This window comes from Zonotrichia leucophrys, chromosome 4, assembly GCF_028769735.1.
Source record: "Zonotrichia leucophrys gambelii isolate GWCS_2022_RI chromosome 4, RI_Zleu_2.0, whole genome shotgun sequence".
NCBI classification, from domain to species: domain Eukaryota; kingdom Metazoa; phylum Chordata; class Aves; order Passeriformes; family Passerellidae; genus Zonotrichia; species Zonotrichia leucophrys.
The window spans coordinates 54457926-54474734 of NC_088173.1; the positions used below are offsets into that span (position 1 = coordinate 54457926).

The 16809-nt window shown below is 41.6% G+C and overlaps 1 protein-coding gene across 2 annotated transcripts in view; it reads left to right on the forward strand.

Annotated features, from left to right (window-relative positions):
* CRMP1 (collapsin response mediator protein 1) overlaps positions 1-16809 on the forward strand; it is a 49276-nt gene that overhangs the window by 17706 nt on the left and 14761 nt on the right. For both annotated transcript variants that reach the window (XM_064711767.1, XM_064711769.1), the window contains exons 3-7: positions 4495-4679; positions 6158-6322; positions 11330-11391; positions 12990-13070; positions 16372-16440. In XM_064711767.1, coding sequence (XP_064567837.1) covers positions 4495-4679; positions 6158-6322; positions 11330-11391; positions 12990-13070; positions 16372-16440 — 562 coding nt within the window. The remainder of the gene's footprint in view (positions 1-4494; positions 4680-6157; positions 6323-11329; positions 11392-12989; positions 13071-16371; positions 16441-16809) is intronic.

Consider the following 16809-nt stretch of genomic DNA (forward strand, 5'->3'; position numbering starts at 1 on the left):
CTTGAAATATGTGTTACTGATAGCCTGGGAAACTGTAACAGAGATATCCATGTGCTCTGTAGGTCCTGCCTTGGCTTAGTGGAGATAAGGGTCTCTAAGGTTTGCAAAGTTATGTAGTGTATGAGCACTCTGATGTACACAAGGATCAAAGCCTTTTTCATGGTTGCTAAACACTTCCACTAGTGACCTATGAAACTTGGTCTCCAGTGGCTACAATTTGATGCACAGAAATATAATTATGGTTATTTGTTAAATAATTAATTGCCTACTTGTTTTCAGAGCTCCTTAAGAATGTAACATCAGATTAAAAGTCCAATTCTTTATATATCTGTGACTGCATATGTTATTATTATTCAGGTTATTATAACAGAAAAAAAATCTGAATACTTTCCTCCATGGACTGTGAAATTTTCTTTTTAGTACTTTACTCTGCCTTTCTATTTGTAGTGTTAATTGAAGTGGTAAAAGTGGAGAGGACACAAAATTTTGAACATGCATGTATTTTTAAAGCAACAGTTATCCAAGTTGTGCTGTCTTTGATGGGTGTTTTTGTTGAGGTTTTTCTGTGGTTTTGTTAGTTCAGATACAAATCTCCTATTAACACTTGTAAGCGTCAGAACTATTTAAACAACATGAGATGCTGAGAGCCTGAAACTGCTGAGTTTTTGGCTTTGATTCCAGAAATGCAATGGTAGTTAGTGGGCAGGTTAGCAATGCCAAGCTTTCACCTGCCCTTATTAAGTACATGGACTCCCTCTGAAATCCCAGTGTGGATCTGTACCTCCCGGAAGTATCTCAGCTGCCCAAGCTAATTAGGGTTAATGATGAACAGACAGGCAAGATCTTAATTTTTAAGAAGTATTTATCTTTGCCCAAGGAGGCAAGGTCTCTATTTAGTACCCTGAGTTGTGCCTGATGCCCTAGATTTAGACAATCCAAGATTTTTCTTTGTAAACTGTGCAAGAAGTCCTGCTCTGAAGTAATTTGTGAGGGCAGCCTGCTGTGAGATGGGGTTGGGGTCTTACTGTGTTCAGATGATAAATTTTGCAATCTGAGAAAGCTCTGGGTTTTTCTGATCTCCCATCTTCTTCAAGTGGAACTGCCCATTGTGTCTGAATATTTAACATCATTGTTAAATGTGGCTCAAGCTTGTTTGAAGCTGGACCTTAAAACTCAGTCATCTGCATTTCAGTTGATGCTACAATTTTCCAGCTGCAGATCCTGCTGATAATACAGAATTCTAACACAGAATGGAGCAGACACCAAACCACTCAGCCCAGAATAGGCAGTAGTGTCCTGGTTTTACCGGGCTATAAAAGATCTGGGTTATTTTTCTCACTCTGAAATGAAAAATGATTGGAAAAGAGAGGGTTGGGTTTCTCTTGCAGCCAAATGAAAAGATTTGGGTCTTTTAATGCAGATCATTCTGCATAGAGGAGAGCAGATGTAACCTTGAGTGTGTTTGAAGATCAGCTATAGTTTGGAGGATGGTCGATGTTTCTTCCTGCCAATCAATGCTCAAAGTGGCTCCCTAGGTACAAGGAGCAGCAGTGCATGTGGATTTTTCCTACCTGAAACTTAAGCCCTGCACACTCAGATGGCAGCTGAGGGGCAGTTCTCCATTATCTAAATAGTATTTTAAATATTTGGTAATTTAAATTGACATATAAATAATGTATTTTGCCTACATCTCGCCTGCCTGGGTAATCACATGAGGAAGTGAGCCCTGTGCCAAGTGACAGGTCATGGTCTGGTGCTTGCTGCTCCATCCCTGCCAAGGGGAAGGGTTGGGTCCCTCTGGGCTGGAGGGACAAACAGTGGCAGGATGGGGGACTGGGGGCATGGTCTCCAGAGCTGGGCAAGTGGTGAGTTAAGTTAGGGGGAACCTCAGATGCCTAAAAAAGGTCTGGGCTTGATAACTGCAGAAGCATCACCACAGAGTTCTGGGAGAGGTTTTCAGCTTCCTTGGATGAAGCTTAGGAAGAGCTGAAGCCTGCTGGTTTTGTTGTGCTTTAATCAGCTCATGTACAACAGAATTTCCCAACTTGTTCGACTGAAAATGGCAGACAGCATCAGCTTCTTGTGGGTCTGAGTTTTCTGGTTGCTGACATATGAGGAAACCAGCTCAGTCATTTGTACAGTGTCTAGAATCTGCCCTGTTGTATTTTTTCACCCACAAGTAATAGAACTCCATTCTTACTCACATGTGCTTTGCATTAATGAGTGAGCAATTCAGGAATCCTGTCACATTATCTCCTACTCTCTGTTCTACTTGGACAGAATAAAAATAACCTTGAGTAGCAGTGAAGATCAGACTTCTCCCAGCCTTAATCTTGATGCCAGGGCAATAGAGGAGACAGGTTTCTGACAGATAGAAGTGCAGCATCATCCACAAAGGCTATTTGGTCCTATGTCACTTCAACATGGATGATTTCAGCTGAATAAGATGTTACTCAACCATACAATGAAAATAATGAGCATTGAGTCATCAAGAACTTCAATATATAGGTAGCACACTTTCACTTTGGTAGGACATGTGTCTTCTTGAAGAGGAAATTGGTAGGTACTGATTGTGGAAGAAAATAAAAATAAATTGCCTTTTTTGTGAAGGTTTTCATTAGTATCATTCTCAGAAGGTGTGTTAGTACTTGAAGTGCAGTTGCTCCTTGGATGTACTCAAAGGAGATGGGTCATAGTTAATATTTTTTTCCCCAGTTCAATTTCTTAGCCACATAAATGCTCTACAAAGGTGGAGGGTTGTTCTGATTAAAATCCTGGGGATAGAATTGACTAACAAAATAGTGCAACACCATTGCTACACATGGGTCTTCCTAATTTTATACAGGCGTTGAATCTGCTCATGGGTGCAGTGCTTTATGGTATGCCTTTGTGAGGCACATTTTAAAACAGAGGAGCTGCTTGCAGCTGTTGTTTGTGCAACTGGATGTGCTGGGCAGCTGCTGGCGTTTGCATCCAGGTTGGTTCCCTGTTTGTCAGGGTGTTCTTCACACTGTGCAGCTGCACGCAGGCTATGGCAGTGCTGCACATGTTGATGACTGTTAGGTGCCAGTTCTCATGAGAAAGCCCTCCTGGATTTGTTCAGTGCTGTGACCCCATCCTGGGATGCCCAAGAGAGTTTGCCCATGGAATGGCTGTGCTTCCCTCCAGCCAGAGCCCAGGGCACTGCAGGAGACGAGTTGCTGGAGGTGGCTTTTTTGCATAGCATATGAAACAAATTCTTGACCTCTTGGGGCTATTTATTAACTCTGCCAGTTTGGCCAGATTCCAATGTGAATAATTATCCCCCTTTTTTTAATTTGTTCCCACTAGTTTTAATGAAGAGTTGTATTCACTTCTGGTTCTACCTTATTGCAGTTGGTTGTTAATCAGTTGCTGTGTTTTGAACTGTAGGTGGGAGTTGCCTTTTAATATGGGGATACAGATTCAGCAGCTCAGATGTCTGAGATATTTATTTAGCTGTGGATAAAAGCTATTTTATCCAGACAAAAGAAAATTAGGACCAAGGACTCTGTGTCTGTAATATAAGACAAACTAAATGAACTTTAACTACCTTACAGTTACCTCTAAGCCCAAATATATTGTGGTGGAACAGTGCACACACATGGCTTCCACATAGACCCCTCTCCCTGTTTGGTGCTATGCAAAGTAGACAATAAATTCTAGTGTGGCTTTAAAAGTTAAAGTTTAATTTATTTGTAATTGAGTCCATGAATAATACAAGTATTTTGATCATAAGTATCTGGAGTTTGATATTGGTATGGGGGACAGATTAATATTTTGAATAGTGAAAAAAAAATATCCTGCTTTGAAGACCTGAAGGGAAAAATACAGCAGCAGCTAATTATAATTTTTCCACACAGTTATGCAGAATATTTTGCTGGCTTTTAACTTCAAGAGGAGGATGAAGAATATGGGACATGGTAGATTAAACATGTTTAGGTCTCTTAGATATGTATTTCTGTATCTTAGGTTATTTAGATTTCTTTTTAAGGATACATTTGCATTGCATGATGACAAAGTAATTATAAAATTTTCTGCCTTTTACTTCTGCCATGTATTTTTACAATTCCAGCTTGCTCCTGTATTTGATCTATGTTTTCCTATTTTCATTTAAGAACCTAGTATACAAAACTGGAGCTCCCAAGAGAGCATTAAGTGTACATAATTTGAATTGTTTAAAGATAGAAATCATATAAAAATAATCAATTTTTAATGCTGGTGCATTACAGCTCCTTTATTGGCCACTAGAGCCATGCAAAGCAAACAGAGCTCATGGCTCAGTGAGTCAGCTCTCCTCTGCTTTGTTCTGCTGTGCTGGACAGGGCAGAGGGAGCGTGTGCTTGAGCTTCACCTTGCCTTTGGGGACCCACCTCCTGCTGTATGGGCCCAGGCTCCCTCTCCCTACACGCCTCAAAGAGCTTTGTCCTCTGTGCTTGTTCCAATAAAGTAATACTGGCTTTCCTTGCTGTGCAGGCAAATAGGAGAGAATCTGATTGTTCCTGGAGGAGTCAAGACCATAGAGGCTAATGGGCGCATGGTTATTCCTGGGGGAATAGATGTCAACACTTATCTACAGAAGCCCTACCAGGGGATGACTGCTGTTGATGACTTCTATCAAGGCACAAAAGCAGCACTAGCAGGGGGCACCACCATGATCAGTGAGTACCAGCAGAGCTGTCTCTGTATGGGGATAGCTACCAGAGGCTTCATTCTAATTTTCTGAGATCTTCTGCAATGAATCTTCAAATTTCTGGACACTGTGTTTGAGATCCATTCACCATTGTTAACCAGGGTTGGCCTGAAAATAAACCTATGCTCAGAAAGAAATACCAGCATGTGGATTTCTCTCTTGAAATACAGAACAAGCACTGAGGGATAATGCACATAATCTTGGGATTTTTAGAAAGCAGTGTAGGTAGCGCTGTAAATATATGGCACAGAAAATCTGACAAAGATCTGCTGTTCCCACCTACTGCCATTTCAAGAGCTTTGGAAATAAGAATATATGCTTATGTATGAACTTGGATTTGGCAGCAGGAATTCAGGAAGACCTTAACAGAGATGTCCCAGAGGAACATCTTTATTGGTGAAAAGAAGAAGTGTTTCTAGTTGTTAAAGACCCTTCTTCTGTCTACAGATGGTGGGACAAGGTTTATCTCTTTCCTTCTGGCTGTAACTTGACTTTGGTTAGATGTTGTGAGGCAATTGTTCAGGTGCCATAAAGTGTCTTAGCTTCCTTGTGGAGAGGAGTTTCCCAGTGGAGTTTTATTCCCACTGAATTGGGATGTGGATTTTTTTTTATGGTGTTACCTGTTACCCATATTCAGGCATCTGCTGAAAGACTCTTTGGCCATAGGCACAAAATGCACTGTTGTTCATTCCTTTAGTTAATAGATTTTTTAAGTCTGTGTTCTTCAGTTGAGTATTCCTGTGCAGAGTTAGGCTTGCAGATGGCACTGGTAAGCCCATCCTGATTTGTTTTTGTACTAACTAGCCTTGCAGAGAGAAGTACCTATGCATAAATAGTCATGTCTTTGTGTCAGTGGATGGTGTGGCACCATTAGAGGCAGAAAGGCTGAGGCAGGGGAGAGGCAGGGCATTCAATGGACTGCATAGTGTGACAGTGTTTGTGCTCAACGTCACCCCTGTTCAAACCTTTGGCTGTATTCCCAGTTTTGGCTGCTGAGAAAACATTGAACATCTGCACTGATGTGTTGATGTGGCAGAGTGGGCCAGTTCAGAGACTGTGAGGCACTGGTTAATTATTGTGCTTACTGTGAAATACATAGAAATGAACACATCAGACAAGAGCTACACTGAAGGCCAGAACCTGGGGTCTCTTACAATACAGTAAGGGGAAAGACAAATGTTCCTAAACTGTGAGGTGTTTGGGTCCCCCTTTGTGTGTCTATTGATGCTGCACCGAGCAGGTTGCCAGACTCATCTTTAGTATAGACTGTTCACAAAGTCTGCTGCACCTGGGGCAGCAGGACCTGGCTGACACCTCAGAGTTACAGTCAGCACCCAGACTGCCTTCAAGGCTGCTCCTTTGGCTGAGGTGCTGGAAAGCTGCTCACAGGGAAATCTGAACAGTGTGCATACTGTCCTGCTAACACACACTCAATCTCTTTTTCAGTTGATCATGTGCTTCCAGAACCTGGAACTAGTTTACTAACCTCCTTTGAGAAGTGGCATGAGGCAGCTGATACCAAATCCTGTTGTGATTATGCTCTCCATGTGGACATCACCAGCTGGTATGATGGGATTCGAGAAGAGCTGGAAGTACTCGTGCAAGACAAAGGTTAGTGAGTCAAATGTAGTAATATTTTTTGGTTTTATCAAAATATCATTTGAAGGTGAAATTTTGGAATATTTTAATGAATGCATAGGCACTAGCTATGCTGGCTAAGATTCTTCACTACCTTGAACTTGTATTTTCACTTGCTGCTGTGTAAATAGACCTAAAACTTTGTGCATATATATGACTTTGTCCAGTACAGACATAGAAGATTAAGATGCTTACATTGTCATAAAGAAATTTATCACTTTATCCTTGCTTGTATATGTGGAAATAAGACATGGGATAGGTTTTTTTTGAAGGTAAAACTCAAAGATCAGTATTTAGGATAATCACCCCAGTCACCTTATATCCTCTATTTAATGAATGAAGAAAGTAAAACGTTTCAAAGCAGTGGTTCAGGTTTTAACTAGACTGAAAGATTTGATTCAGCTGCCTCCAATTAAATCCAAATATGAAGAGCACATGGGGCTGTGAAAATGTCACTACAGGCTAGATCTCATTTTGCAGCAGTGAATTGGAATAATTTACTTGCTGAGACTTGATTTTGTAAAATAAGACATGCCTGTATTTTTAGAAGATTCCAGTTATTAGAAAAAGAGATGCTAAAGTTAGGTATCTAATATTGAAAAAATGCCCTGATTTTCTCAAGTGCTTCTCTCTGCTGGCTTTCCCTGAAGTTACTAGTTACTAGAAGATGCCATGTTTCAACACTTGCAAAAAAAAAAAAAAAAAAAAAAAAAAAAGGTCACTTATTTAGGAATCTAAGACACTTCTATGGGTTTGACTGTGTTCAGTTAACAGGCCTACTATCCTGTGAGGAGCTATAGGTTACCTTACCTGGACTCCAGCTACCAATTCAGAATAGCACAGATGGGACCTCTCCTAAATGCATTTCCACACATGCAGGCTCAATGTGGCAGTCTCATATAAGGAGGGCACCTTTGTGGCACCAGATACCTCTGTGTGGGCAATGGAATCTAGCCTTCAGAAGATCCTAACTGAGATATTATTCCTTGAAATTGTGCCTGACAGCTTGTATTTTCTTTCTAGAATCATATATTTTCACATATTTTTCATTTTCTACATTCCTTGAAAACATATGGATATTAATTGGAATATTTTCTGAAATAGCATGTGATTTCCATGGGCAAATCAGAATGACTCTTCTCTTGGGAAACCTAAGTGATGTGCATATGCAGCACCCTTTGCAATTTGTAGAGCTAGTGTTGACTTGGATGGGAAAAGTTCTCTTTATAGGGAAAGGTACTATCAAAGTAGAAAAAAAAAAGCAAAATGCTATTTTTGAATGAACGGTTGTTTGCTGAGATGCCATGGAGGTGCAGTCACCTGGGGGAGTTTATTCCATGTCACAGGGTGCTAACAGTACATGTGCTGTATAACCAGATTTTAGGCAACAAAACACTTCCATCAGCAAAGCTGCACATAATTAGAGAAACTGCAGCTGGTCTTGTATAGGTCTCTAGTATAGGGGATTTTTACAAGGTGATGACATCTGTCAACACAGGCTGTGCTAAATCTGTGCTGTTTCCCTGCTATCAGCATTAACATGAATCTGCTGCTGTGCTTTAGCTGACTGTGCTCTCAAGACAAGTATACCGTGCCTTGTTTCAAAGATTGGATATTATTTTCCAGAGCTCCCTGACCACAGATGGCTCAGCACTCCCAAATTTGCCCAAGGGTTTACATTAAAAGCCTGGTGCAGACAGTTAGGTTAACAGTTTTCTCCAACTATTGAAATGTGAGTTTTCTATGTAAATCTGACCTGCCTTTGAGTCATCAGGGGAAACAGAAATCTGTTCATTGGTTCCTGAACTGAGATTTATGATGGAGCCTTGGTGGCCTCTTCAGTGGTGAGAGCATTAGGAGGTCACCTTTGTTCTCATGTATGTCTCAGGCAGGCAGTGTGAGTTACTCTCACGTGCTGGAGACACAAGGTAAGGTTGAGTATGAACTCACAAGCACGATAGGAAATAATTCAGCATGGCAAGGGCTTTCAAATTAATGGGTAATATTTCCTGATAATTGGAAACATTTAAGCCAGCTGGTGCAAATAGACTTGATGTCAGTGGAGTGACCCTGGTTTTCATCAGCTGGGAATGTGGATTGAATTGGTTCTTGGCTGATTGTGGGTGAGTGAACTGAGTGACAGGGCTCAGCTCATTGTGTTTCAGAGCTACATGTGCCTAATGCAATCAGCATGAGTAACAGGGGAGCTCTCAGAGTGGCTGTTGAGGTGCCTTGTCATGAGGTATAATTGAACAATTAATCAGTTTTAAATCAATACAGTGCTAATTTAAGGCGACACAGCCTTTGGAAGTGCCTGAAGATTTTGTAGAGCCAAATATTGATTATAAACACTCCAACTTGGCTAATTTCAGCAGCTATTTTGGGATTGAGCTTGTTCAGTATATGCAAAGGAGCAGGAGCCTAAAATTGCTGACAAGGGGCCTCACTGGTTACTTTGACTTTGTCACTCTTCAGAAAGTTCAGGAGTACACTGTAGTCCTGCCTAAAATTTGGAGAGGATTCTGTTGAGTACTGGTGTGAGAGCAAATAGGACATTAACAAGACTGTAGTGTGTAACAGATGTGAAGTATTCAGGTCAATAGGCCACAGACCAGGGCTTTTGAAAAGCTGCATAATTCCAATGAGTAGGTCAAGGAGCCAGGCCAGGGCAAGGAGTCTAATCTTGGATGCCTGTATATGTAAATTCATGTTATTTATCTTGGTATCTGGTATAGGTGCTCTCTTTGCAAGGCAGGATTGTTCACACCCTCTCTCCTGTTAGCTGTAAAGGTAGCCCCTGTGAAATGCTCTCCTGCTGTGTGTGTGTCTGGTGGCAGCTGAGAGTGGGCATGTGTGTTTACATGGGAGAGCTCTGCTTCTGCTGTAGTAAGGAGCAGGCTCAAGATCCTATGGCAGGTTCCCTACTGGGCTACCTGCTGCTTCCATTAATTTCAGGGAGAACATTAAACAGAGTGAGAGCAAAACTCAGTCATTTTATCAAGGTCAGAAGAGGGCCCAAGAAGATAGCAAGGCAATAAAAGAGAAAGGATGAGAATACATATTATTTGGGTCGGGGTGTGTGTTTTTTCCCCCCACAGCAGTCAGGGGAAGCTGCCTTACTACCTGCAGGACTGTGATGCAATGAATGGTGGTGGACAAGGGAGAGCAATGGGTACCCCAGCCCTGGGCTCGCAGAGAAATCTCTGTGAGGTGTCAGTCCTGTGCCATCGCTGAGGCAGCCAGCTTGCCTTGGAGCAGGCCCAACATGTCCTCCTTGCTTTGTGTGGGCTCAGGCACCCCTGCAGGAAGGTGGCTCCTGGCTGCAGCTGCCATCTGACACGTGGGGTGGGTTTTTGGGGAGAAAATTGAGCTTTGCTCTAAGGCAGGTGGGATGGGTGTGCTGGGCCTTGCTTAGGGCACGAGGCTGCAAGCATTGGCCCCAGGCAAGGCCCAGCCAAGCTTAGGTTTTAAAATAAGAATGTAATGAGTACTCTGAAATTGTAATGAGGAGTAGATGGAGGGACTACAGTTAGTAAAGGCTATATGTGTTTTCTGAACATGATAAATAGGAAATGGGAAGAAAGGGTGGACTTACAGGCTGACAGAGTTCCACCGTTCAGGCTGGATTTGCTCAGTGTGGAAGTCAGTAAGGAGGGGCCAGCTCCTGCTTTGTGTTTCTCTCTGAGCTGCCTGGACTTAGCAGGAGCACATAATGCCAGGCATCATTTCAGTGTTTTATCTTGCATGCATCCTGGGGTATTTTAGTCCTGTAATTGTAAGTAAATGATTCTGTGTGTGTGTGTGAGCAGTCATACCCTCTGCTTAAGGATGTATTTGTTCATTTTAGACTCAGGAAGAAGTTATATCTTCATCAGAGATATTTATTCATTTATTCATTCATGTAGACAACATGAACAATAGGAGCATTTTCTTCTTGCCCCAGGAAGCACAGTTTTCATCACAGCCATTTTGAAATGCAGCATACAGAGCTTAGGTAGCTTAGAATTTACTTTTTTTTTTAAGCTAGAAAACTATGATTCTGTTCCTTGGACCAAGCTGGGGATCTTGCCAGTAGACTAGAAAGTAAGACATACATATACACTAATATGAATTCATATGTACAGAAATTATGAACAGAAGACATTTGTAAGTTGCATTCTGTAAGAATACAAAGCTGTGTAAATAACCAAATCTTTGAAATAAATAGCAACGCTTGGGGGATTTGAATACAGGAGGTTATTGACAACTGACACTCAACAGTAGCATTTCTTAGGGATTTCTGAAATTTGAAAATGTTGTCTTTCTTGGCTTTTTATGGCTGCCAGCATAAATCCTTCCTTCTTTGGAAGGCAGAAGAAGAGGTGTGGTGAGCTGCCTATAAAACTGGTTTCAAGCTTTGTTTCCACTCCTTCCCAGTGTCTACCATCAGCTAAGCTAAGCACTTCAGAGTGTAAGGTCAAGAAAAAGCAAGCCTGTATGCCCATTCAGATACACATTTCCTATACCTTCTCAGCACTTTGGGGGAACCTAACCAGAAGTTTTGTCTACCAAAAATCACAGTTTAGATCAAGCTGAAATGTTTTCCTGAATAGCTAGGGAAACTGTAAAAGAAAAACACTGATTCACAGACCTTACACAAGGTTTTTTAAACTTCACAAACTTTGTATGCTTGCTTTAGCCACCATTGCTTGTCTGTGATTTGGCTACAAGCAATCCTCTTTGCAGTGGTGGCTGGGTTACTCCAGGGATGAACACAGGCTACCCACAGCATCCAAAAAATCCCCCCAGTGTAGAGGGCATCCAGGCTTCTGGTCCTAGCAGCTGTAATGCAGCTGTGAAGCACTGCTTGATTTTTGGCAATCACTAGTGAAAAGCCTAGTCCAGACATACTCTATTACTTACTTTTCCTGAAGTTCTTGTTCAAATACAATATAAGAATACGCTTACATGGCAACACCTTTGAATTTTGTCTTGGAACAGGTGTGAACTCTTTTCAAGTCTACATGGCCTACAAAGATCTCTACCAAATGTCCGACAGCCAGGTATTGCTCTGAATGCTTTTCTTTGCTGTGATCTGTCCTCTCTTTCCTCATCTCCCAACACTTGAGGAGTTGCTGAGGTTGAATCCCAGAGGAACATTCTCACTGGCCTGATTGGCACTGGGAGGAATGTTCAGTTGTGATTTACTCTCTGGAGGGTCAGTTCTGAGCTATGCAGAACACGTGTATGTGTTTCCTCAAGTGTATGACATTCACCTTGTGTAGAGATCTTCTGGTGTCTCCCAACATTGCAGCCACTCAACTCTGCTCAGGATTTCACTCGTTTTATTTTGCAGTAACCTTTTGAGGACTCTAGGTCAGAGAGGGAGAAAAAGATGAAGCACTCAAGGCAGTGGCAGTTCTGAGGCTTCAAGAGTTTCTTGGTTGTGTAAGCAGCTAAATGGAGTTGCTCTTTGGGGGAGGTGGCCTTTCCTCATTAGGGCTGGAGATAACAATGAGCTTGTTTGTCCAGAGCTCATTACAGATTCCAGACTCTTCAGCTTTCCCATCCATACATATCAGGCCACTGTAAATGGACAATGGCATCTGTTAGTAATAATAATGTTTGCTTATTCAGTTGATAAAATGTTTCTTTCTTACTTATTCTCAGAGCTACTCCTCTTGGTCTTTAAAATAACTGTTGTTACACCTCCAATACATGTGGTTTTAATTGGAATTTTGGACTCAATAATTTATAAATATTCTCTGACAGGCAGTGCCTATTAAATTCAACTCCCTGTTGGAATTGCCAAGAGGAATACATCAAAATGTTTAATGTGTGGCTGGACTAATGGCTGTTACCTTGTTTAAATGCCCATGTTGCAAGCTGTATATTGCAGCCCATTCAATGCTGCCTGAAGTGCCCTAGTGCAAAAGTAGACACTGAAGAACGTTTGTCTTCCTATTTAATCTGTGTTTGAAAACTGGGCCTCCAGTTACTGAAGTCTGGTTTAAAAAAGGGACATATAAGCTGAATAGCTTTTGGAAAGGAAACTGTCTCAGTAGATGTGTGCTCAGAAATTACCAGTAAAAGCAAAAGGATCAACTACTGTCCTTCTTTAGGGATGGCTGTTGAATCTTAGAAAGCAATTAAAACCAAGCATGTTCTAGAGAAAATATTGCAACTTTTAATATCTGAATTAATGATGTTGCTGAAAGCTCAGCAATGATGGCTCTAAGAAGATGGTGCAAAATGCCTGCACTTCAGAAAAGAGATGTTTTAGCCTTACTAAAAGTGCCTGTCGTACATGGCAATAATTCTATTTCACATTTGCTGAAGCTGCAGAGCTACAGGGCTACTGAACTTAGATCCATGGGAGGGCAGGGGGAGGTGGCCCTGCAGTGCAGGGGCTGGGGCAGACTCTTGTCCCAGGGAAATCCAGCCCTGCTGGTAACCTTGTCATGGTACAGCTGGTGTGTACAGGGGTGGGTACAGCACCAATCAGTGAAGCTCAGCTTCTGTGTAGAAAAGAGATAATTTGCTATTCACCAATATAATTGCCAGCATAGAAGGTACAAAACTGAGGTGAAGAGAGATGTCTCAGTGTTGAGTAATGTGTTTTCCTTATTCAGCAGTGTTTCCTTCTTTGTACTACCTGCAGCTTTATGAAGCCTTTACCTTTCTAAAGAGTCTTGGGGCTGTTATCCTGGTCCATGCTGAAAATGGAGACTTGATAGCTCAGGTGAGTGAACCATTGTTTTTGCTTCACTTTGTGAGATGATAGATATTAGAGAGGAGAAGTTAAATAGGCCAGTCAGAGAATGGGTAGGAAGAGGGGAACTTCCTGGAAAGAGCTTTAATTGAACCTGATGCCCTGCACACTGTTGGTATAAAGCCTGGGATGAGAGAAAGGGGGTCCTTTTGCAATAATTGCCAGAGCATCCTTGAGATAGGGCAATGATCCAGGCAGCTCCTTGCCTTGGAGGAGCAAATGAGGACTAGATAAGGAGGGCAGAAGGAAGCAAGAAGATTTCTTCTGAATCCAGCAGACACAGGTGAAGCAGAATAATGTAAAGCCTTGTTCAGAGATTTTGGTTACAAAAAGAGGATCTGAAAGCTTTATACTAAAGTCTTTTGCTGCAGCTATCAGCATAAGCAACACAGTGAGTTTGGAGCAGGTATTAAAGCTCACAGACCTATTTATTTTTGAGAATATTCTTATAAATCTCTGAAGTTTGAGAATAAGAACTACTGTGATCTTGTAGACTTTTCAAAAATGTGTGTTTAAGCATAATCCACGCTCTTAGAAGATGCATCTCGGGATCAGGAAGCTGGATTCAAGTTCAGAACGTTCCCTTAGAGTGCCGTGCATCTCCAGTACCGTCCTTGCAGGTCGGTGCCCTGGGAGCTGCTGTTCTCCCTCTGGGCTGTACCATGGCTCTGATCAGTGCCACAACACACTGAAACATGGAAAGAGGCAACCCAAGGGCAGCAGCTGATAGTAGACCTCCCACTGGGCTTTCAGAGGCCAGGATCCCCTCTGAAACAGAAGGGGCAGGTTTGGGTGGGTGTTGTTTTGATGCTGCATTGTGACAGATGAATCTTTGAAGGCTGTTGCAGAGATGTCTCACTGCCCTGATCTCTCCTACATGCGTCGAGCCCCTCTTAGGTCAGTGAGGCTCTGAGTGAGCCATCTTATTTATCTGCTGAGCTGCTTATCTGCTGGCTTATCTGCTAAGGACTGGGCTGCAGAGCTGACAAGGAAATTACAGCAGCTAAAGCTGTCTTTGAGATCTGGACAAGGCAACCCACCTTGTCTCACATCTAAGGGAGAACGTCAAGGGAATGTTTGAGCTGTTGGGCGGTGTGTAAGAACTCTTGCCTTGGGTGTATTTTGTTTTTTCTTCTGGGGAAAAAGCACATCTCCATCTGCCTGGTTAGAATTTACCCCCTTTGAGATCTGCCTTTCACTTTAACTTTGACCAGAATAACCACTGGGATCAAAAATTACTAGTGAGGAGTCAGCAGGCACATACAGTGTGGTTGTGTCCTTCCCCCACTGAGGCTAGGTGACAACCCTCATTTGAATTAAAGAGAGGAAAAAGCTGATTTCTCATGGAGTTTAGCATGAATAAAAACTACTAAATACATAATTTATAGCTTTAATACAACATAAAATATATAGTAGAATTAAAATGACTATTAATAAACATGATTAAGTCAATATTACTGTAGGAATGGCAAAATTAAACAAATAAAATGGCTTCTCTGGTATTTTGATACATTGCCCATTAAAATCAAGGTGTACTCATGGTATTGCATATTTCATAGAAATCTATTTCAGATTTCTATTTTTCTATTTCATTTTTCTCTGATCAGCCTTAATATATGGCCATCAAATATGAACAACTAGGACAGAAAAATTACTAGGAAAAGAGGAAGTAGTAAATAAATGTAAGTTATGTTATACATCAACATATTTGTTCACCATTGCCACGTTTCATAAAATCAGTCTTTCTCAATGCTTCTATGTAGAAGAATTGTTTGGAAAATGACAACTTCCTGCACATAGGTTTTTTAGGACTGTCCTGTGAAAATACAAATTTGATCTTGTGAAACAAATATTCTAGTGAATTATCTTGAAATATATGTATTCTTGAAATATATGTATTTCTAGTGAAATATCTTGAAATATAGTGAATTAAGTATCTATATGATAGTTAATTAGCTTTATCAAGTCCTCTAACAGGGGGTAATTTATTATATGATTTGATTTTATTACTTCCTTCAAGATGCAAATCTGTCCTATTTTGTGTATCTATCTAATAGCCAATGTGCTATTTTTTCACATGGCTGTAACTTCATTTTATTGCTGTATTTTAATTATCTGAAGTCTTTAACTGGCACTGTTCAGAGTCAGTGCATTAATGATCCAGAACAGCTGTTTTTAATAATACCTATGAAACCTTATGTTTTTCTAACCAAAATGTTCTTACACAGTCAGATTAATGCATTCCTATTAATGCTTCTTCAGCCTTGATTGATTGCAGTGAAGGCTAAAGTATATATGAATGTTGACTTTTTCAGTTTTACTGGAGTATGTTGGTAATGTGTGAGCTTTTCACTTTCAGGGACCTGAAATCAGATATTTATTAGTTGACACATTCAGATATGTTCAGTAACTTCATCCTGGTCTCTAGGGGACATTTCTCTGTGTCACAGAGCCATTACATCACTGAGCTGAGCTCATTAGAGCCCTGTGGGCAGGCCAGGCCAGGGCCAGAGGTGCAGTAGCAGCTCTGGTCCCACTTCTGCACCGCTGTCAGGCCTGGACCAACTTCAGATGAAAAGGGGTTGACAACCAGTTTCTGCAAAAAGGGAAATAAATTCCAATAACATTGCTTGGCCTTAATTTTCTATTAAAAAAAAATCCTACTGCTATGAAGCAGGATAGTGCAGATTATGTTTTGACAAGCCTCTCATTGGACTTGAGATGGCGTCTTTGATGAGAACACAGTGCCCTTGCAACTGCAGGGCACTGTTCTGTTTCATAAAAGCATAATTTTAGTGATTCACTGTATAGGAAGAAAGTGTTACAGAAAATAAAAGTGTCAGCAATGGTGAAGGTTTAAGAAAGTGCTTTGTGCATTGCAACCAGGGAGGAACTTGAGCAAGTAAATAGGGAATGGCAGGCTGTAAGTTCCCATAATTACCATTTAGTGTATTGGTTGAGGCCCATTCCCTGGGCTGGTGTTGTGGTGTCAAATAGGACTTCTGGGGGGCAGAGGAGGTTTCTGATGGTGCAGGCCAATGGCTTGGGGCACAAATACGCTCAATCACACAACACAGAGCGCTGCTGGCTGGCTGGTGTGGCATGGGAGCAGTTCAGAGCCAGAGTTTTCAGTGTTCAGTGGGCTTGGCAGCTGCATTTACACTGCCACTGAAAGGGACAGTCAGACCATGTGGCTGCTCATCTCCCTGAGGATGCTGGGTGCACAGGTCTCATCCTGCAGCTGGGTCAGCATCTATCTCTTCCATTGCAGGAACAAAAGCGTATTCTGGAGATGGGAATCACTGGACCTGAGGGACATGCCCTGAGCAGGCCAGAAGAGGTAAGGCCAGACATCTGCTTCTCCCTTTGCCTTTTCCAGAATTTTTCAAAGTCTGAAAAGTCCAAGTCCTTTCAACTTGTTTGTTTGCCTGAAAAGTACTTGCTGCAGCAGGTACATTCCCTTAGTCCAGAGATGTGTGTACACTCCTTGTACACTCAGGAGTCTCACTCCTGCTGCCCTGGGCATGGATGTCCATGTATTTTTTTAAGTGTGACCTTTGAGTTTTGATTTGTGATGGCAAAGAAAATGGGCTTATCAGGCTAAAAATCAGCAGTGCTTGCGGGTTAATCCTCAAGAGGAACTGCATTTGTTAAAATGCTTTGGCTGAAAACCTTCTATAAGATGCATGTGCACATCTATACTGTGCAT